General features: G+C 37.1%; 2 protein-coding genes across 3 annotated transcripts in view; one reads left to right on the top strand and one right to left on the bottom strand.

The window, feature by feature from the left end:
- Positions 1 to 897: 897 nt before the first annotated feature.
- The window catches only part of LOC108606973 (ras-related protein Rap-2b), a 37,476-nt gene continuing 15,176 nt past the window's right edge, over positions 898 to 23,197 (bottom strand). For both annotated transcript variants that reach the window (XM_017997541.1, XM_017997542.2), the window contains 4 exons: positions 22,213 to 22,444; positions 10,494 to 10,691; positions 2,037 to 2,129; positions 898 to 1,976 (listed from right to left, as the gene is read on the bottom strand). In XM_017997541.1, coding sequence (XP_017853030.1) covers positions 1,611 to 1,976; positions 2,037 to 2,129; positions 10,494 to 10,691; positions 22,213 to 22,444 — 889 coding nt within the window. In that variant the 3' untranslated portion in view covers positions 898 to 1,610. The remainder of the gene's footprint in view (positions 1,977 to 2,036; positions 2,130 to 10,493; positions 10,692 to 22,212; positions 22,445 to 23,197) is intronic.
- LOC108606974 (chromodomain-helicase-DNA-binding protein 1) lies at positions 17,629 to 18,921 on the top strand. The gene is made up of 3 exons (XM_017997543.1): positions 17,629 to 17,766; positions 17,995 to 18,593; positions 18,704 to 18,921. The coding sequence occupies exons 2-3, from the start codon at positions 18,028 to 18,030 to the stop codon at positions 18,780 to 18,782; spliced, it is 645 nt and encodes a 214-aa protein (XP_017853032.1). The 5' UTR covers positions 17,629 to 17,766; positions 17,995 to 18,027; the 3' UTR covers positions 18,783 to 18,921.

Genomic DNA, 23,197 nt, shown 5'->3' with positions numbered 1-23,197 from the left:
TACATTACATATTAAATAGATTGTGCCCAACACTCACTCAGATTCACACCCACATACATACACACACGCACGCACGCACGCACGCACGCATAGACTTTCCTCTTTTCTTAAAAAGTTCGCATTCTAAAGAGCTTAGCAAAGCTGGCAACAAATTTTTAGCCAGTACAGCAACCGGACAAGCTTCTAGCCAAGCCCAAAACCTAACCCGTTATCGATAGTTATAAAATGTGTATATATGTTTATATAGTATAGATATTTGATGCCATATTTGCTTGTAGTATTTAGCGTAAATTGCAGGTAGCTAGACTAACAACATATAACAAATGATTCAAAAATTATGCTCTGACCGCTAATTGGTCACGGTCACGATAGCGGCTCAAGAACCCTTTTGGGTACGATACTATGTGTGTTATATTTGAAATTCCATTGAAGGATTTTTTTTCCATTAGGGTTTCCCTTATTTTTCAACATTTTTGCTTTTTTTTAAATTTATAGTAAAATTAGTTTAGATCAAATTAGAAAACATTGCCATTCCGAAAAAAATAAATGAATAAAAACATATTGATATACAAATATAAATAAAATCACTGTAATATATTATTATATATAAAAAAGAGCGATTTGCGCCGGGTGTAAGTGCACCTATATACCAAATTTGGTTGCTCTAGTCCTTACAGACGGACATATGGACAGACGGACAAACGGATGGGCGGACAGACGGACATGGCTATATGTAATTTATGGATTTCTTCTCATTTGGACAACTTCATAATACCCTTTTCCATTTTTTATAAAAATCTCAAAATGTATACAAAATAATGATTTACAATTATAAATTTAAATAATGATATAAATTCAATCTAATTTTGAAATATGTTGAAAATAGGGAACCGTCTAATGTGTAAATAGCTTCGCATGCTTTATGTATTTTGTAATAAATTGTAAAAGTTTAGTATTTGGGATGCCACAGAGCAACCCAAAATCAGCTTCGAGCTGCTTTTTCTTTTAAATATTAAAGAGTTTACATTCTGAGACAATTTTTTTTAGCCATCACTTAATAAGCCAAACAATTAGTTCAACGCATGCAACGATTTGAAAAATTTCAGATGGAAATTTCTATAAAAATTCTGTGGCAACCTATGTAAATATGAATGCCATGTGTTGAATTCTCTCCAGATCTGGTTTTTGTTTAGCTTTGCTTTACTTTGCGTTTGCTTTTGCTTTTGTTGCTTGTGTTGCTTTTCTCAGATATTGTCAAGTATTTAAAAAATACATACATATGATCTCTAGATTCTATAACATGCCATATACATATAAAGTTCGATTAGAGCTTAGCGTAAACCAGACTTGAGAGCGCTTGAGTTAGTTGAGATAGTTAGTATAGGTACTAAAGTGTGTGTGTAAAGTGTATAGAGAGAGAGAGGTACATGCGAGTTGAGTAGTTTAGTTTAGTTTAGTTATTATATTAGATTTGTAAATTGTCCATCGACTTTGTTTATTATTTGTGAAACATTGAAAACCATTTATAGGAGACCGTTTGTTTGTTTAGTTTCAGTAGCTTAAGGTTTGCTTGTTGCTTTTTTTGGGAGTGTGTTTGTTGTTTTTTTGGTTTAGGAAATGATGCAAGAGTTGCGCTTGGAGCCCATGCTGCGCTCCTGAATGCGCTGCAAGTGCTGCAGCTGAGCCGGCGTCGGAGCATGCGAGCCGCCAGCAGCTCCAGACGAAGTGGAGGCCAAGGCAGACCCGGCGCCAACACCATGCGACATCAAGGAGCCCATATGGCTATGCGAGTGCTGATGGCCATGCTGCTGATGCTGCTGCTGCTGCTGCGACTGATGATGATGGTGTTGATGATGATGCAACGGAGTGCCCGGTCCATTGTTGCCAATCTGCTGCGGCAAGGACTGACGACGACGACGCAGAGCGGGACTCAAATTGTAAGTGATCTTGGCCTGTGCCAGCAGCTCCTTGAACACCTGCCAAACAAAGCTTTAAGTATGAGATTACCCCAATTGCAATCTGTTGTTGTTGTTTACCTGGGTAATGTTGGTGTTGTTGGCGGCTGAGGCCTCGACAAAGCCATTCTCCCAATCCACAGTCACCACAGACTCGGTGGTGGCGTATTCAACCTGTCAAGTAAATCAAATTCATTATTTTGATTGTTATTTAGTTGCAGTCAAGTAGGCTGCGACTTTTACTTTAGTTCATTTCGTTGTGTGCGTAGCAAATTTTTTGGTAGTCAAACGTGAAAAGTTCAAGAGCACAGAACTGAGAGCGACAATTCGTATATATAAAATATAAAAACCAAATACATAACAAATTCCGTTCTAAATTTTGAAACATGGAAGATGTTCCAAAATTTCCACCAATCGGCTCAGAGCGTGCCAAACGCTTGGCCACCATGTACACTCAACGCATACAGTTCAATTCGGCCAACGACCATGAGACGAATCCCATGTGGTCGCTCAACCACAAGCTGCATCTGGTAAGGCAACATGCAACATGCAACCAGAAACTCAACTTCATTTCATTCGCAGCCCAAGCGCATTGACAACTCGACGAACGACAGACAGTTGGACGATTGGCTGCGCTGGAAGCGCGAGCATCAGTTCGAGTGCGAGCGCATGCAAAAGGGAAGTCTCTGGTATTTCACAGATGATCTCTGTGAGCCGCGGCCGCCGGCGGAGCAACAGCAGCAGCAGCGTATGTGGGAGCAGCAGCAGTTTCAGCAACAGCAACAACAGCAACAACAACAACAACAACAGCTGCAGCAAATGCAGCTGGAGCAGCAGCGTCAGCAATTGCAACAGCAACAACTACAACAGCAGCAGCAGCAGCAACAACAACAGCAGCAGCAACAACAACAACAGCAGCAGCAGCAGCAACGTATGTTTCCTATGCCGTTTGCAGGTCCACCCATGCAACAGTTGCAAATGCAACTATTGCAATTACAGCAGCTGCCGCTGCAGCAGCTGCAATTTCAGCAGCTGCAACACGCTGAGCCCTCGCCCAGTGTTGCTGCCTCGAAGCAAAAGCTATCGCTGCAATTGATGCAGTCCCAGCATCAAACGCGCCAATTGATACAAAGCATTGATCAGCTGATGCCCTCGCTGCCGAATCGCCATCTCATGCAGCAATCGTTGCAACAGTTGCACATTCTGCTGAAGCGTCAGCTCTACTGGCAAATGCAACTGGAAATCAATACGAATTTCTTTGCCGAGCAGCCGCCACCAATGCCGACTGCAACATTTATGCCAACACAGCAGCAATTTCAACCGCAGCATCAGCAGCAGCAACTTATGCAGCAGCAACAGCAGCACCACCAGCAGCAGCAGCAACAACAGCAGCAGCAGCAACAACAACAGCAACAACAACAGCAGGCTGCTTGGCAGCATCAGCAGCAGCAGCAAGCGGCGCGTGTTCCCTGGCCAGAGGCTAAGATGCATTTGCCACCGCCGCCGCCACCGCCTCAGTACATGGCACCACCACCACCACCACCACCGCCGCAGTACATGCAGCCGCCACCGCCAGTGGCGCAGTTCAACGATGAGCATGCCGCTGCCGTTGGCAAGGTCAACGCTCCAGGCAAGTTGCATGTTTGGTATATGCCTCAAGTGCAGTGCAACGAGCCCGACCAGTATCTGTGGCACATGCGGGAGGCCAACAAGCAAAACATGCCCAACAACAACTTCAACAGCATCATCAACAACAACAGCAACAACTGCACCAACAGCAGCAGCAGCAATACCATGAACAAGGGTAAGCTTAAGCTCTTGCTTTAAGAAAACAGAAACAACTGCTAACGATTTAAATGCAATTTAGATAGCAACTTGCCGGGCCTATAAATGACACAACAACAACACACACACACACACACACGCAGCGTACACACACAGACACAGACGCAAGCAGAATTACAAATAAGTGCAGTTACATCTACTCTGGACAATAATTTCACTTTGCACCGACTGAAGCTAGAAAATAGTTTGTTCAGTATAAAGTGAGCGAAGCTTAAGCTTTGCCTTAAATTGTGATTTCAAATTCTGGACATTAATTTTGAATGTATCAATAAAGCGAATGTATGAAAATTTTAAAAGCCTTGCCTACATATTATTGATTCATTTACAGCTGTTTATGCTTAATATTTTATTTCATATTTTAATATTTATGCAATTATTTGCTATAAACATAATTTGCATATTGAATGTTTATATATATACCTTTTATTGTTTAAATAAAATGAATGGTAGCTATGCTCACCCTGTAAATATCCCCTACATGCATTCCCGTAGTCTTATAACTTACTTATTATCTTATTATTGTAAATGAATATAAAAACATGAAAAAGTCTGCACCTGAAGTCAAAACAAACGAGCAAATCACCGTACGATGCGCTGCAGCGACGCTCACGTTCAGTCGCAGCAGCAGTGAAGAGCGATCGAGCGCAAGCAGCGCCGCTCTCGCGCCAGCAAGCTCATTGGCTGACAGTCGCTCTCGCTCTCTGAGAAGCTTTCGCTCTCAGCTTCTGTTCTTGTACTTGTATTAAAGTGTGTGTGCCTGACACACTGAAAATAAAAAGTATTTTTTGACTTTGCATGCAATAATAACGGCTTTGGTTAAGTTTTTTCAATGTTTTTTAATGTACAACTAAAATATAATATATTTATAGTAAATATGTGAAAAAACAAAAACAAAACAATGCATAAAAAATAATAAGGCAACAAAATGTAAGTTTACACATTCTTGACACTGTCAAGAAACTCTTTACACAAAGTACTTTACATAAGTACTTAACAGGTTATTGTATAGAGATTAAAGCTAAATAGATATTTTAAACTAATTTTAATATTTAGTGTGCCCCCCCTTAGCATTAACAACCATATTTATGCGTTTATGCATTGAATTAATCAATTTCTGAAGGTCATATTCAGCCGGAATCTTTTGCCACTCTTCTAGCACAGCCTTTTTTAGCTCTGTGCGGTTTACGGCTGCCGTTTTGCCACTTTTTTCTTTAGATGGACCCACAAATTTTCAATGGGATTTATGTCCGGGCTCTGAGGAGGTGTGTCAATCACCTTTTGGCAATTGTATAGGAGCCAAGTACGGACATTGAGCTCCTTATGTTTGGGGTCATTATCTTGATAAAATTTGAATTTTGGCTTATTATCAACAATGAAGTCAAACTTCGCAGCGCTTTGCTTTAAATTAGCTTTGAGGATGGCGAGATATTGCTCAGCATTCATAGTGTTTTCTATGAAAGCAAGCTCTCCGACTCCCTTGCTGCTTATGCATCCCCAAATCATAACCGACAATTTTCCAAACTTTACGGTCGGGATGATGTTTTGAGAATGCAGCGCTGTTAACGGCTTGCGCCACACTCTGGTTGGCCCGTCGTTGTAATAGAGCATCATTTTTGTTTCGTCACAAAATATGACGTCATCCCAGTAACCAAGCGGCTTGCTGCTCATGCTAAGAGCAAATGTATAACGTTTTTCAACGTTAATTTTTGAACGCAGAGGCTTTTTGCGCGCTACTCTTGAAGAGTATTTGTGCCGCATAAGGCATTGCCGCACAGTTTCATGGGAAACAGTAATGCCACACACTTCCTCCAGCTCCTTAGCAAGCGTTCTGGTTGAGATTTGTGGATTTTCTCGAACCTTCCGCATTATAAGGCGATCTGCCCGCTTATCTATTTTCTTTTTGCGGCCACCGCCACACTTCGCTTCAAGTCTGCCTTCATTTTCGGCCCGATTTATTACATTATAAACAGTCTTTCGCGACACACTAAACATATTAACAAGTTCAGCAACTGATTTGCCCAATTGATGATTATAATAAATCAATTGGGTCACCTCAAAGGTCAATCTTGCTCCAGGCATATTAAATATTTACAAAATGCACTTTTTGACACGTGTTGGGCAAGATTTGGCAATTAAATGAAAAGAAATGCAATCATAGTGCACGCTGCAAAAGCATAGGTAACGGTAAAGTACCGTTTTTCTTTCAAAAAGCGCAAAACAGAATCAAAAACTAAAGTGTGTAAAGAGTTTCTTGACACTGCAGTGTCAAGAATGTGTAAACTTACATTTTGTTGCCTTATTATTTTTTATGCATTGTTTTGTTTTTGTTTTTTCACATATTTACTATAAATATATTATATTTTAGTTGTACATTAAAAAACATTGAAAAAACTTAACCAAATCCGTTATTATTGCATGCAAAGTCTAAAAATACTTTTTATTTTCAGTGTGTAAACAGTTTCTTGACAAACTGTATATGGCACTATGGGTAATATTTACATTTTTCGTATATAAAGCAATTTCTTTAAAGTATTCAAATTAAAAATTTTTAAACTGGCTTTATACCAAAAAATATAATAGACCACTCTTAAGCCTTACAGCTCCAAAGTCAAATTTTTAATACAAATCTTTTAATGGATATTAATTGTACGTTTTTTTTTATATGTGTTGGTTGTACAAATATTTTGTATCTATGCGTGTTCTGTTAATGTATTGTGAAATTAGCATTTTTTAATTAAAATTAAAATTGTAACTGCATTGGCTTAAAAGTTTCCAACACATATGCACTAAAGAATGTTTTAATACTATTATTATAGCAATAATATATATTATGTAAGTAAGTTGTGCATGAACTTAGTTGGACAAATGCTTAAAATATAAATCGTTTGTGAAAAATCTCAATACTATAATAATGAATTAATAACTTAGTTATATGTCAGCCAATTCTAAAAGTCCGAACTTAATGCTGACTAAGTGAAACTTATTTTATTATTTGCAAATAGCAAATTTTTAGAGCAGCTTCAGCTTCAGCTTTATAGATGAAATGCCTTGTGTGTTTATTAATTTTGAGCAGCAAGTAATCTTGCAACAATAGATGGGTGGCTGGGACTTTATTATTAAGTATGCCTTATCACACGAGACGTCTAAATTGAGGCGTTAAATGTGGCGTACAAAAAAATGAAGTGCAAATAAATAAAATAGTCCAGAGGCAGAGTTTACTGTGAGACTGCAGGGCCATTGCTAAATGTCTAAAGCGAAAGTAAAAGTGAATGCAAAGGCAAAAGCAAATCGAAACTGAACTGAACCGAACCGAACCTAATTCTTCCAAGTGAACAAACCCAAACGCACATAAAAAGGCAAACCGTGCGTGTCTCCAGCCCCAGCCCCAGTCCCAGTCACAGCCCCATGGAAACAAAAACAACTTGGCAAATGCTAAGATTGCGAAGAGGCGCACTTTAAACTCAACTCATGAGCGCCAATTGTATGCTGGCCATAGCCTAAATACATACTTGCTGCCAAACTGCCAAACAGCACAGCAACAACAACGCAAAAAGAAAGTGAAATTTCACTTCGTTAAGCAATATATGCGACGTAAACGACTTGCACATACACTAGCTGGGTAAGGCCTAAAAGTATTTATACACTTGCCAGCTGGCAACAGGCGCCTGAAGACGTTTTTTTCGTTTTCATTTTGGCTTTTCGGTTTTTTGCGCAATTTGCATTTTTATTATATTAGAAGTCGGTTAAAGTCAATACACCCCACGAATGGAAATGAAAATGAAAACTGAAAATGAAAAAATGAAACGAAGCTAAAGACACTTGGCCGCCTGGCATTGTGCGACAGTTTCAACTATATATACAAAATTTACAATAAACTGAGACAGACAGCGCCAACAAAAAGGCGCGCATAAACTGAAATATCAAGTATGCGTCAAGTGGGACAACAACAACAGCGAAGGAAACAAAATACAAGCAAAATTAAAATTGAAATTTCTAAAGCGCTTAACGGCACAACAACGCGAGAGGGAGTGAGCAAGGATGAAGGGTTTGGGCACACCCAAATTATTGCTACAATTGATTTAAAAGTAATTTAAAATTGGCTGTAATTTGACATTTGCTGTGATTTATTTGTCAACCCAAGCCGAACAGTATAAAAGAGAAGATTTAACATTTAGCTGCTGCCGCTGCCGCTGCTGGCGTCTTTGTAACTTTTTGTCGCTTAGCTTAGTTCCACACATACACATTGTACGCAATTTGCATAAACTAATACAAAATTCCATCTTTGAGCATCCAACGCTGATCATTTTAGATATGCCAAACGCGCTTCGTTTGCGCAATTCCAGTTTTATAACTAAGTCTTACGCTTTTGTTGCTGCTGTTGCTGTTGCAACAAAATACAAAGCAAAGCGTAGAAAAGTAAGTGAGATGTGACAATAAAATGCGTTTTGTGCAAACTTTTGCGCCAAAGAGCTCACAGAAAAGTTTCTGTGTTTTGTTTGTGGGCAAAGTAACAAGCGCGCGCATAAACATATATAAATTTAAATAATATGAAGCAGCAGCAGCCAGCCAGCCAGGCAGGAAGGCAAGCATTGTTGCTAAGGCTACGTGCAACAACTTTGTGAATGCTGCACAGTGGTGCAAAAGCAGCGTTGATACTTTGAGTAAAAAAGAGCTAAATATACTCTACAGTAGATTTTTAAATTTATGTTTCAAATTAGTAAGCAAAAAATCTATTCTTAACTTAACTTATTAACTTTTTATTTTTACCGCATAAGACACAATTGTTTATGTAGTTGTGAGCTTAGCAATATTAAAATAAAATATAAACAACATAAAAAAGCAAAAAATTATTTATTTAAATTGCATTTAAATTAAAACTTAATGCGCTATTTTTTTTTGTTTTTAATATTTAGCTGACTGAAGCATTTGAATTGTCAATGATTTTAATAATAAAATCACATTTCTTATAGTTTTATGCCAGGCAACATAAGCAGACTATATAAGCATTAAATGCTTAGTAAATTGCATAAGATATTTCATTTTAAAAAATAGCTGTAACTAGCTTGAAACAAGCCAAGCTGACAGCGCTGACAACTGGCTATGCAACTTTAATTTATGGTTTCGTTTTAATGTGCCCCAAAAAGTATGCTTTAAAATTGTTTCGTTGCTTTGTTGCAATGTGTTAGTTGCATGCAACGGGCGCGCGCTTGTCCCAACGCTGTCTCGCACGCTCTGCTGCTCGCTCACTAATTATGCAGCAGAAAATAGAGCGACAAACGGCAAACGGCCACATTTGATGACATTTCATTTCGCGTGACTTTAACGCTTAGTTCGCACTTCGTTCTCCGTTCTCTATTCTCCATTTGCCTTTTAGCATTTCAACATTTAGCATTTAGCATTTAGCATTTGCATTTTCATTTTATGCCGCGTTTCGTTTCGCTTAGCATGTGTTTATTTCCTCAATTTGTCTGCACGCAATTTTAAATTTCCATTAGTTTGTCTCATTTAAATTGCGCTACGTACGTATACGTAATTTATGTAATTAATTTACGCCTATTCATGTAAAATACTGAGTGCTCAAATTGACTTTAGCCATTGCCCATTGCCCATTGCCCATTGCCCATTGCCGTTGGCGTTTTGGCCGCAATTTTGGTTTGACCAACAAATTCTTTCTTCCATTTTTAGCCAAACTTGCTAGCAAAAGCTAAAGCTTCTGCTTCTCGTTGTTGTTGTTGGCATCGTCATTAACGCTGCTGGTCACGCTTGACAAACTTTACATAATTGCTTGGGCCGAAAACAAAAGCAATTTGCATAGCTTATAAATGGGTTATGCGAGTTATTCCAACGACCGATATGTACACGTTAATGAGACACTCACTGTCTCTCTCACGCACTCACTCTTTTTATCTCTCCTTCTCTCTATCGCTGTCTTTGGCTGTGCTTTTGTCTATGTGTGACTGTTTGCTTTGCTCTTACGCGCAGCAAATAATTCACTTTACTTTGTTAAGCTTTCATTAGGACCGCAGAGTCTTAAGCACGGAAAATTTGCATTTTTTGTATTTTAATCATATTTTCATTATCGACGGATTTTTGATTTGATTTAGCGTTTAAAGTTAAGTAATTAACAATTTACATTTGGGAAATTTATGCAAAAACTTAGCAGGCGCTGGCATAGAAGTCCAAATTGCAAATTTCTAAAATCAAACAAAAGCACGTACTGAATCCTTTCAACGCCTTAAGCCGATTACATTTATGGCTTTATTAAATACAAAGGAGTGATATAATTTAGGTGAATGGAATTAGTCAGTCAACTTAATGCTGAAACTAACTTTTAATTATTAAAACAAAAATGAACCCATTTATATATCGATTATATATCAATATTTGTATCTAGCATGAAGATTGGTTTATATGATTTAATTTTTCTATATATAAAAGTGAAAAGTGATTCAGAGAAGCGCAGAATTTACAAAAACTGTGAAACTGCATGAGAAGATTAGGACTAAGAAAAAAAAGTATATTAGGGTGGGTAGCTTATTTTTTATAGATACGAGATGTAAAATACAGAGGCTAATACAGAAGTATAAACAAAACAAGAATATTTATTGAACATTGAACATTATTCACGATTTTGTTTGGTTTTCTTTTAGAGTACAAAATATTTGCTTAATTTAATTTTTGTTCAACACTCACCTCACGCAGCTCACTGTCTTCGGTTAAGAGATCAATCTTATTGCCGACAACCACAATGGGCACCGCAGTGGTGGCCTTAGTTTCGTGGATCTGATCGCGTATAGCGCGGACCTCCTCAAAAGTTGCCGCATCGGTAACATCGTAGACCAAGATGAATGCATCGGCCGATGAGATCGAAAGAGCGCGCATTGCTGGAAACTGTGGGAAAGTGCAAAAATATTTATATTACAGTCAGAGCAGCCAGCAGAGCTCTCGAGTCGAGAGTGTGAGTGTGTGTGTGTGTGTGTGTGTGTGTGTGTGTGTGTGTGTGAAATGAAAAGTGTTGAACAACAAGCGGCCTAAATTACAAACAAAAATGATGTGCAAATTTGCATATTATTATGTTATTTGCATACACGCACGCACATACACAAAGGCACACACACACACACACACACACACACACACACAGAGACCATATACTTGTATAATGAGTGATAATAATGTAAATTTGGTTAAGCATACATTTTCATTTAATTTTTTTTTTGTGTGTGTGTCGACGCAAAATTTCTTCGCTCGACAAAAAGAAATTTAATTTATTTGTTTGTGAGCAGCGCGCAAGCAAAGTGAGCGCGACTATTGCATACACTTTGATTTAAGCGTAGCTAGCAATTATTATTATTATTTATTATGCGATTTAGCTGTCATCAACACATGACAATTAAATGATTGAATCAAAGTCAACATTACTTTTTATGGCTCGACATGCCGCTGGCCTGGCAAACAAAGCGCCAACCAGGCAATGCAGTCAATTGTTTGTCTGCTGGGAGCTGTAAAGCATTTGGTGTTAACATTGTTAACTTAATTAGAACATTTCCCAGGAAACAAGTTGCTGAACAAAGGCAGAGGCCAAAGTACATAAATTATTAATCGGGCACAATAGAAACTGAAACTGAAACTGAGAATGAGTTGCAAAAGTCAAATCATAAATGCGCTTTGAGCTGAGCTGGGGCTGAGCTGTGTAATTTGAGTTGAGGCCTTAAAAGAAAATAAATCCAATGCGTATTAGCTTAATTGTATTAGAAAATTTGAAAAGCGATTGCATTTTAAGCTGCAGAGCTTAACTTGATGACATGAACTCAAAGCAGAGCAATGTGGAATTGAATTTTGTTGAGCTTGCTGCAATTTGATTTGACCTTATGCTGATTTACATGCATGTGTGTGTGCGTATCTGTGTGTGCTTTAGTGACATTTGTTTTGCTCATGGTGACAAGAACCGCAACATTTGGGCAAAGTTGCTTCGGTCTGGGCTGCTGCTGCTGTTTGCTTTCATCTAACACTAATGGCTTTCGAAAATGATGTCCTCACTGCAGCTGCAAGTCTCAAATTGAAAGCGCGCTCTTTTGCCCCCGAAGCCCCACCGAGAGTCCGACACACACACACAGACACACACACACATACACACAAAGAGTGCGAGAGCGAGTGCAAATCCCCAGTTAGTCCAGGTGTGCCCAATGTGGCACGAGTCGAGGCTCGTCTCGTCTCGTCTCGACTGCAGTTTAATTCTCGTTGCTGTAGCCAGTGCCTGGTGCTTGTTAATAAAAAGGCAGCCATCGAAATATGAACAGGCACCACTGCACGGAATGAAAAGCGTACAAGTCCGCAGCATTCATGCGCCAAATGTGAATGTGAAACACACAGACACAGACACATGAGCGCGAATACAAATGCAAACAATGGCGCAACAACAGACACGCTTCACATCTGGCCGACGGGCAAGGCATAGCTCTAACCTGGGTGTGGTTATTGCCAACACACACACACACACACACACACACACACACACACACACACACACAGAGACAAGTATAATAGTAGCTAAGTAAATAATAACTTTGACCCTGACCCCCAGGCACCAACAGCAGCAGTAGCAGCCGCATCAGCCGCATCAGCCAAAGGAGCTCATAAATGTGCATCTTTCGTTCTTTCGCTCACTCACTCACTCACTCACTCATGATGATGAGTTGTTGCCTTCAAGTTGCAGTTAAACGAAATTACATTCATTTTTCAGCTGGCATTTCATTCATTTTCATTTTCCATTTTGTGCGCAAGCCCCAAAAGGTGGGTAGGCATTTTATTATGCACCTGCTTATTGTTTAATTATAATGCAATATACTCGTAGCACTGAAGCAGCCGTAGCAAGGCTAATGCTTGAGCGTTGAGGTTGGGCATGAGTTTGTAATTTGTAAAGCTTTTTGTATACAGTTTATGATTATCTTAGCTTCAACACTTAACTCTTGGTTGAAATAAACTAGCAGTAAGTCGCAACTTTATTATTAATGTGCAATTTTTATTATAAAAGTTTAAAATCAATTGATTTTCCTTTAAAAAAAACTAAAATATTATTATAAACTCCTAATGTTGCATTAAAATTATTTTTAAATTTTGAAAATTATTTTTTTCAGTTGAAAAGAATTTTTTAATAAAATAGTTTGTTCTTCTTATTAGAATTGCATAGTTAGTTTTTATTTAAAAGCAGCTGCTCCCATATTTGTAATATATCTGAAATCTTAGTGACACTGATTGAATTATTATTATTGTGGCTGTAATCAGCGTTGCTAATTAAGCTATTTGCCCGCTAGATTTGTCAGTTTTGAAAAGCTAAATGCGGCTTAAATTGTAAACTGGCGGCTAGCGGGAATTATTTCAATACTTTTCTTTTCAATACTTTGCAGCTACCAACTACAATTTATGGCTATTTCTAGCTTTTGTTTAAGGATAATCTTAGCTTTCTGAGATCTTCAATTGTTACTGGCTGTAAATTTATATACATTAAAAAACACTTTAGTGTTATTTAGTTTAGTTTAGTTTAGTAATAACGTTCATTGTTCGCACCAACGAGAACGATATTCTAACTTATCGATTCTATTTGATCGATAGGCTTAGGTGACTGTCGTCCTAGCGCTTTATTAAAATTAAGAAAGCTTAAGCTGGCTATTAATTTTACAAGTTAAGTATAAAGCAAACTTCAGGGAACGAAGTCAGGCTTCGCTTTCTGTTCTACTACTCAATTGCTGTTACTATTTCTAAATTGCACTACACTTTGCCCCTGCCAACTCGTTCCACTAATTTTGAGCAGCCTTTTTTAGAGCTGCTCACTGCTGTAATTCATCATCAGCTGGCTCTAGAGTTGCCACATATATTATTATTACTTTTGTTTTTATATTCGATCAAGATACTGATGTGTGTACATCGACTTTGCCCTATTTATATTTTTTGCTTCACCGTTACGAAGCTTTATTAGAATTTACTCTATTCAAAAACACTTTGTCTACTCTAAGTGAATAGCAAAGCAGCTCAATTTGCCAGTTATATAAACTCGCTCAAAATATATATTTTAGCTTATATTGCCTGATATTTGGTACTTTAATATTGTATCGATTTCGAATTGTTTGTTTTTTTATTGCATGCTGCTCACTTTTGTCCTTTAACACGTTTGACGCACCTACGCTGCCCACAACGGACACTTATCCGCTTTTATGTAATTTTCGCTCTCTCTCCCTTTCGCTCTCGCTCTCTCTTTCTGTGTGGTGCAGTTGTTATGGAAAATAAGCTCAACTTGAACTGCAGCTGCTGGCTGCAGTCTTGACTATTATTTCGGCCATGTCAACCTGTCTATAAGTGGCACAACTCTTATGCACGCCCCCATCCAGCAGAGCAGACAATCACCTAGACACAGGAGACAGGAGAGGCAGGACACAGGCAGGACACAGGCAAGTGTCAGGCAGCTTTACTTGGAAGAGCTCACAGCATATAGCACATGCTAGTGAATGCTGTTGGTGTGCTCATGTGGCATTGCGGTTTCCGTTCCTAACACACACACAGACGCACAACTGCGAAGCTGTTCCTTTGACTTGTGCATATGTTGTCGCTTGATTTCTCAATGGATTCGAAATATTTCGTTGCCACTTGCCACAGCCACCGCCACCGTGTGTGTGTCTCTGCTTCTCTTTTACGGCAGCTGCTACAATTGGATTATGAACGACAGCACATAGAACAGAGCAGAGCAACAACAACTGTAACTAACTGTCTATTGTTGCTGCTTGTTGTCAGCCAAAGTTGTTGACTTAACTCGCTTATTGGCTTTTAAAACTTGAGCCATGCATAATTTAATAAATAAGTACAAACTACGAAATCTAAAACGCAAAAGTTCAATATGAACAACAGCCCGAGCCTCAGTTTGAGCCTGAGCATGGGCAGCTCCAATTTGTTTATTTAATTTTGAAAAGTTTTTGTTTTGTCAGTTTTGGGTTTTCAGTCAAATATAATTGAATTTTCGCATGCTGCGAAACTTTTGTGGTTGAAATAAATAACAAATGCAGACAATGCTTAATATTATGTGAACTAAATTAATTATTTAAAATAATATTTCGGCTATTTTTAGTTAACATTGCTAGGTTTTAATTTTATTCAAATTGTAGAAGCAACTTTAAGCCAAATTTTTGAAATTGTTGCTCAAAATATTATGCAGGCTGCAACTTCGATTGGGTTCAGTTTAATTGGAATTTAATTAGCTTAGAGTTTAGCCATGTCCTACGACTAGTAGTAAAATGATGCTTTGTGTATTTTTGATTAATAAAACCTGATACAGGTGGTCCCATGATCTTTTGTCAAAGCGCATACACAGATTAAAAATAATGCAATGAGACATTCATTTTTAATAAATGTAAATAAATAAACATTCTTCAATAGAGAAACTGTAATAAATATTTTAAAAGCAAATTTGAATTAATTTTTATTTTATATTTAATCTAGTGAATTATATATTATTCTATTACTTTTATGTCTCAGTATACATCTAATCTGCGATTTTATACGCCAACATTAGTGGGGCTGGCATCAAAAGTTAAAAATTGTAAATTGAAGCGCGTTCCCTATCATTTTCATAGCTTACGTGCTCATTAAGTCAGTTTGCTCGCTCCCGAACTAAGCTTGACTGCACCTTGTGTGGCCCCCGAGGAGTTGTTAATAAAAAATAAATATTATTTTGTGGTATTTGCTCTTTCATTTGCTACTCAAACAAATACGTTTGTAAATAATATAAAAATATATATATATATATATATATATTATTTTTAGTATATCTGCTAACGCATTTTAGCTTTTGCTGATTTTAATAAAGCAGCTGCAACAATGAGAGACAAATAGAATCAACTTCAGCTTGGCTTTGAGCTTGGAGTTCTCAGTAAATTTGTTGTGTAGGCTTAAGCCAGAAGTATGTTTAGGCAGGCTAAGCATAAATTTCGTGTGTAAAATGCATTTAACTCGAATGTACTCAATTCGTGCGTATGGCACGTATATTAAGGTAAACATAATTGCAATTGTGGGCCACAGAAATGAAATTAAAAAAACACCTCAACGATATTAAATAAATAAAGAATGCGCTCAAGCGAAATCAATTACAAACAAAAACACACACACACACGCACACAGAGAGAGAAAATTGCAATTGAAAAATTAATCAGTATAAAAAACTACTTTGATTTAAAAAAAAATGTGTGTACGTGCGAATGAGTTGAAAACAGCTTTAGGTGTGTGTGTGTGTGTGTGTGTGTGTGTGTGTGTGTGAGTAAAATAAACATCGCGTATGCGTAATATTTTGTTGTACGCAACTGAATTCCGCATTTGCTATCTGCCATAAATATAAATATTTGTAAGCTTTCAATTAAACAAGCGCGTCACACACATGGCTGAAGCAAAAAAAAAAGGTGCGCATGGACTATTAAACTGCACATTGATTAAATTCTATTGCATATGTATAAAATATTCTGTGAATTTTTATCGCTGCCAAAGCAAAGCGCACAACAAAAAGGCAAACAATAAAAAATAATAATTCATACGCAGCGTGGGCCCAAGGCTTATGCCTCATTTTGTGCTTAGCCGGCTGCCGTCGCTAACTCTCTCTCTCTATCTATCGACTGTGCCATTGTCCAGTTTTGAGCTTAGCTCAGCTCTATGGCAACAACAGCTGCAGCTGCGATAAAGCGGCACAGTTAGCAGGCCATTGATACTAACCTGTGCAAAAATCTATATACTATATATATATGTTTGGATAACCATGTGCATGGCTATCTATCTGTTTGTTTGCTTGTCTGTTCTATGCTGTTTTGTTTTGTTTTGTTTGTTGCCCCACTAGGAAGTTCAGTTGATTGCGGCTATGATTGCGACTTCGCAATCTGAACGCACGCACGCCAAATATTTCAATGTCAGGGCCTCACAAGTGTGCACTCTATAATTCTAATTAGATTATACAGTCAAACAACAATCGAATGTGCGCCACACACAATTAATTGAGAAAGGCAACAACAACGCAGCATACCAGACACGCCAATTTAGAAATACTGTTTGACATGCATACATAAGCAAAATAACAAATGAACTAAATTAAATATAAATTCCGAGAATCTCAGTCATGCAAATTGCATGTCATTATTATAAACTCGATATATAAATTAAGCATTACAGCGAAATTTAGTGTAGCTCAATAATGTATTGCATTATTTAGAGATTTGACTAATTGATTGGAATTAAGCCGATAACCAAGACAATTTGCTTTAAAGCTTCAAATTACTTGCATTATTTGTTGTTGAGCTTAAGTTCCCCTGCATCTCCCATGCATTAGAGTGTTGCAAAATATCAAAACAAGTGCAACAGAGTGATGCCTATTAACAAAAAATGTTAAAACTTACGCTCATTATTTTCTTTTAAATCATTTGTAACAAATTATAAGCAAGACATTGCCATTAAACAAACTATGTTACAATTGTTCATTAGCTTGTAGTAATAATAACGAAGAATATCGATCAGTAAGAGAAAAATGTGCAACTCTGAGAAAGAATCGAGCAGAGCTTCATAGAAAAGCTTATCGGTCTTATCTGCTAAAAAGTGAACAATAATACTTTAGTTAGATTATTGTTAATTATTTCGACGAATTATTATACAATTTATTGTTATATTAATTAATTGTAATTTCTACTAGCTACGTTTATAGTATTAGTAATCGTTATCGAATATCGCTCTCTGAGCAACTCTGAGAAAAAAGTCGAGCACAGCTTGATAGCTAAGGAAATCTTTCTTTTCTGTGCTGAAAGCTGAAGAGTTAAGACGTGCATAAGTGGAAATTAAATAAATAAATTGCTCTAAACAGCCTCAAGTGTAATACAAACTTGAATTTATTTAGAAAGATTTCGGCTGTGCTGAACTCTAAAGAGTGAACACTCATATATCTAAAAACGTAAGTGCAAAATATATTACTAAAGTATTCTCAAATCAGCATCGACGAGTGAACTTGCATTTTTTTTTTTTTTTTTTTTGTTGGCAGTAAAACTTAACCTTAGTTGTCAATTTTGCTGACTCAGCAGTTTCAAATTTATCTAAGCTGGTAGGCCATGCAGCAGTGAAAAGTCTCATTGCCAATTTAAGCAACCGACAATCAACATTAACAATTCTAAAATATTTTCAGCAATTACTTGTGAACACAAAAAAGTGTACAAAAATGAGTACTGAACAGGAATCGAACTTGACCTCGACCACTGCTGCTCAAGAGGAAGAGGCAACTTTGGAGACTGCTTGTGTCCAGATGATGCTGCCAGTGCGCAAGGCGATTAGAAAGTACTACAAGGTGAGCGGTGAAGATACATCGCCTGAGGCGCAGAAGACCGAAAAGCTGCTGAAGATTGGTCAGCATATTGCCGAGTGCTCGCTTTCGTATGCCGACTTGCCCGAGCGCAAGAAGCTAAAGAAGAATCTGTGGAAATACGTGGCCAAGAAGCTGGTCACCGATGCGAAGCAATTGAAGAAGAGCTACAAGCACGAGATGCGCAAGCAGGCGCGCAAGCAGCGCCGCGATGAAGAAAGAAAGGCGCAGAGTGCGAAGCTAGTGGCTGCGAATTGTTCAAGGACCGTTGAGCCCAAGCAACCGACTGCTGGGGAAGCGCAAGCTGCGGCGCATGCAGCGTACGTAGCCATGGTCAACAACAGCAACTTGCACAATAGGGTGCGCCCATATGTGGATGAGCGTGGACGCGAACATCCGAATTATCCTCCTGGTATGCAACCAAGGTAAGCTTGGCTATCGAAACAGTTATATATGGCTAACCATTTACGTTTGTCCGGTTAGTCGAGCTACTAAGTTTTACTTGTGTTTTTTTTTGTAAATTTACTTGGCACAGATTTTACTCGCCTCTCCGCATTCCGGACATGCGATTCTTCAAAAATGGCAACAATAGCCGAGAGAATTTCGGTTTCTAAGCAACTCTAGAATTTGAAACTGACTCGACACTGGCAACAAACTCAAAACAAACTAAAAGAAAACAAAAAATTACAAGAAAATAATTAAAACACAACAAGCCCGCTCACAAGCACTTGAATACGCATAAAACTTGTACAACAAAAAAAAAAACAAACACAAATCAATTTGAAATTTCTATATATGCAACTGTAATTGTAAAAAACAATTGTTTAAATTCAATTAACACTTAATAAACAAACGCTTTGGGTCAAGGCAAAGCAGCACAAGACAATTAAAATATATTATGCATATTAAATAAATATATACATGCGTTAATTGATTGATATGTGTTATAAACAAACAAAACAAAATCACAAATTTAACAGCAACAGCTAAAAAAATAATTCAATAATTGAAATGTGTGAATGAAATGAAGTCGAAACAAAATATTTTCAGCGCTTTAAGCATGTGAGCAACAATAAAAAAACTGTTTCCATTGAAGTTTATGTCAAAATATTCTCTAGGCAAATGGCTTGCTGGCTAACTTGGCCACAGCTCCAGACGCCAACAGCTGTGCGAGCAAATTATAAGCCACTCACTAAAGCAGGCTCGAGTATGTGGCACTCTCGTGTGGCAGGCAGCAGCATATATGAGATTTACGAGTATGTTGCGCCTCTTCTTTTAGCGCCTCGGGACATAGTCAAACACATCATCAAATTTATGAGCGAATGCGTAAAAATGTGTTCAAATTTGTATGCCTTTCCTCTCTTCGTTGTCGTTGTCGTTGTTGTTGATTGCTTAAGGAGTTGAGCGAGCACACAGACCGCAAAATTAACTTGCTTTAAGTCTTAAGCATAGAATAGAATATTTTTGCTCAGCTTTAGTTTAAGCACATCAATCATACAAGCTGCTTACTTAATAATTAATCAACTTGGCCGGCCAGCTGTGCGCTTATTTATTTATATAGCTGTTGATTGTAGTCAATCTAATGTGATTTGACTCAACAGCAAGTAGTAGACACACTCTCACATTATTTTATGTATGAGCTTGTCTGTTGTAGCTGCAAACTTGGTCCTGCGGCCATACATTAAATTTGTTGCATCAACGAGGAGCTGCAAGCTCTTTCTATGTGCTACTGTATTTTAATAAATAAATTGCTATCGTAAATAAATAGCGTACATTATGTTCAATAGCTCGGCCAGCATGCGTTGTTATCGTTTTGACAGCTTTTGTTGAAAGGTTGGTGAACAAAGCCAAGAATTTATAATATTGCTAAGCCATAATGCTTGGCCAAAATATATTAATATTTTTAAATTTTTATCTACAGACACTTCAAATAGGCAATTTTATAGATTTTTGTTGCCAAAGACTTAAATTCAAAAATTAATTCTTTGATATTGTTTAACAATTTGTTAACAAGCTTAATAATTAAGTTATATTTTAAAGTTTTCTATACACCTTACAACGTTTATTTAATTTATGCAAACAGTTGCAGGCTGTGAATTACGCTGTTATTAAATTAAGTAAATTACAATATTAAATATTTAAGTATACTATTTAATTTTAAATTCTTTCTCTATAAGCTTGTACATCGTATCCGTCGACTGCCCATAATCGATTTTGGTTTAAATGAATGCATAAAGTCGAGCAAGCCAAATGTATCTCATAAATAAAGTGTACAGTTTAAATGTTTATCAAATTTTTATTAGCTTCAGTTGAATGCTGATTGCTATCAATATTTTATGTATAAAATTACATCAAACAAAAGTATGCAAAAAGCTAAAATAATAAACTCGAAATAAAATCAGGCATTGGCTACTAGCAATGAAAACAAACAGAGTTTGATATAGTTATATATAATTTTTATAACAGTAAGCAACATTCTTTTGTATACAAAGTTGTTTGTTTTTTTTTTTTTAGCAATTTTAATTTAATTTTCATTCATTTGTCAAAGTTGACAAAGCACCAGTCGATTTAAAAACTACAAATTTTTTTTACTATTCAAGTCAGTTGCTTATATACTGTGTACTGTTTGATTCTTGGATCTAATTATAAACTTGATGCTATTCTATTGGTCTAAGCTGTTGGTAAGTTAGACTTAAATGAATGAATGAAAACAGTTTAAAGCTTTGTTTCTTTTAATCTACAGTTGGAATACGATTGGAGTACTATATGGACTAGAGACTAGAATCGGATTAAGTTTAAGGTTTATAGCTTAATAGCAGTCGGTTGGTAGAGCCTTTGAGTCCTAGACAAATATTTTTGAACTAGCAAACTGAATTGTTAACTTAAATTTAAATTTCAAAATGCAGTTTGTTAAATTGCTGAGCAGCTGTGCTGCGTTTAGCTGAACTTTGGCATTAGTTATGTATATAAATTTATTATTTTAAGCTAGCCAAGCTTGAAGCTTTGCTTGTTATTATTTATGGCAGTGCATAAAGTTTATTTATGCTGCTCATAAAACAAAACAAATAATATTTGATTCAACTAGTCGCTGCAGCTGAGATAAACGCCTGACAAATCGCAGATCATGAGCGCATGAAGTGCAAATTATTTGATGTCAAGGCAAAGGCGAAGCAAGGACTTGGGGCTATATATGAAAACTCATTATTAAATGGGCGTTAAAAATGCAGCTACATGTGTTAGCAAGGTGGAAGTAAAGAATAGTGAACTTGTAGTGCACAAAAGTAAATATCTTGCGCTTAAATTGCTATAGACAGAGACAGCAATAGGAGATAGAGAGAGCGAGTGTGATGAGTTTGACTGAGTGAGTGAGTGAGAGTTTGTTTCAAGGACACAAGCAGAGCTGCTGAGCATCCTTTTGGCATAGTCACAGTTGACTTGGCAAGCATTCGATGGATGGCTGATTTTCCTTTGTATGTATGTGTGTGTGTGTGTGTGTCTCTGTGTTCATTCATATTTCTTTTCATTTGCCACCTGCTGTGCTGCTGCTGCTGCTGCCGCCGTTTGTTGCCTTGCTATACTTTTTTATGAACAAGCATTTTAATTCGCGTTTAGCGGAAGTGGCAGCGAAATTGAATCGCAGGCTGTAATTTCCGTTGCACACAAAGGCAGTGGCAGAGGCATTACCTTGCAGCAGCAGTAGCAGCAACAGCGACGTGTTGTTGAAATATTAAAAACTAAACTCGCTCAGTGAAAAAACCCATTAGAGTTGGGTATTTAAAATTAAAAGCTACAGACACACACAGACTGAGAGCTGCGCATATGTGTTGCTTTTACACGGCAACCAAACAATTTGATTCACTTAATGAACTCACTTAGAGCACACACACACACACACACACACACACACATGCACATGCTGACCAAAGAGTGAAAGCTTAACACGGCTTTTGTTGGCCAAGCGCCAGGCAGCGAGCTGAGCAGAACTCAACTTGTATCTGTGTGTGTGTGTGTGGCCAGCTTGTACTTTGTACCTTAATTACTTACCTCATAGGAGCCAGCCGTGTCGAGTATGTCCAGCGTCAGGCTAACACCCGCAATTGAAAAGTTCCCCTGATGCATCTCCTCGATGGTCCTTTTATATTTCGTGGTAAATGTGTTGTATAAAAACTGTGTGATTATGGATGTTTTGCCCACCTTGGCCGAGCCCATGACCACAATTTTATGGCGTGCATTTGCCGGTCCAATGGCATCGTCCACAGCATTATTTCTGCCCACTCTGTAAGCAACCAAAACAGAATGTGACATTGCTGACATGAGAGTGAGGGCGAGAGCGAGAGCAGCATTAAAATTAATTTCACTTGCAAATTTCATTACTGTTGCTTTCGTCAATGGCAATTTAATATTATTATTATAATGTCAACATGTCAGCCATGAAAAATATAAATATTTACATACTATATGCATATGCTCTTATGGTTCTTGTTCTTGTTATATATAGAGATGGGCGTGGGCCTTTTCCAACATAAGCTCGTAGGCGTCGTGTGCATGAAAAAATCAAATGGGGCCACAATCTAATTAAATTAATGTTTCAAACGTTTCAAACTGATAAATTAAAAATATATAATAAACTATCTGCTGCGTAGGGATATTACTTAAAATTCTTGATGAGATAAATAATTATTAGAAATATAAAAAATATGTTTGGTAATAAAATTAAAAGGAAATAAAATATATATCAATATTTTTTTTAAATTAAATAATTCTTAATATTTCTATTAATAATGTATAAAATTATGTTGAGTTTTATTTCAATAAAATGTAATATGTTGGATAAATTAAAAATTAAATTTCATACCAACTTTGTTGGGCTTTCATAATTTTTAATTGTAAATTAAATATTTACAAAATATGTTGGGTGAAATAAAATAAAAATCTTTTATATTTCTTTGAACTAAATAATTCACATTAAAAATATAATATGGATATGAAATAAAAGTTTTAAACTCAGTAATAAAAATAAATTCAATAA

Source organism: Drosophila busckii, chromosome X (assembly GCF_011750605.1).
Source record: "Drosophila busckii strain San Diego stock center, stock number 13000-0081.31 chromosome X, ASM1175060v1, whole genome shotgun sequence".
In the NCBI taxonomy this organism is placed as follows: Eukaryota; Metazoa; Arthropoda; class Insecta; order Diptera; family Drosophilidae; genus Drosophila; species Drosophila busckii.
This window is presented reverse-complemented; position numbering and strand designations above follow the sequence as displayed.

What these genes read in the sequence shown, in the direction of transcription:
- LOC108606974 (XM_017997543.1), top strand. Translation starts at nt 18,028, where the DNA reads ATGAGTACTGAACAGGAATCGAACTTGACCTCGACCACTGCTGCTCAA. An exon ending in CCTCCTGGTATGCAACCAAG is followed by an intron (nt 18,594 to 18,703) that starts GTAAGCTTGGCT and finishes TACTTGGCACAG; the next exon opens with ATTTTACTCGCCTCTCCGCA.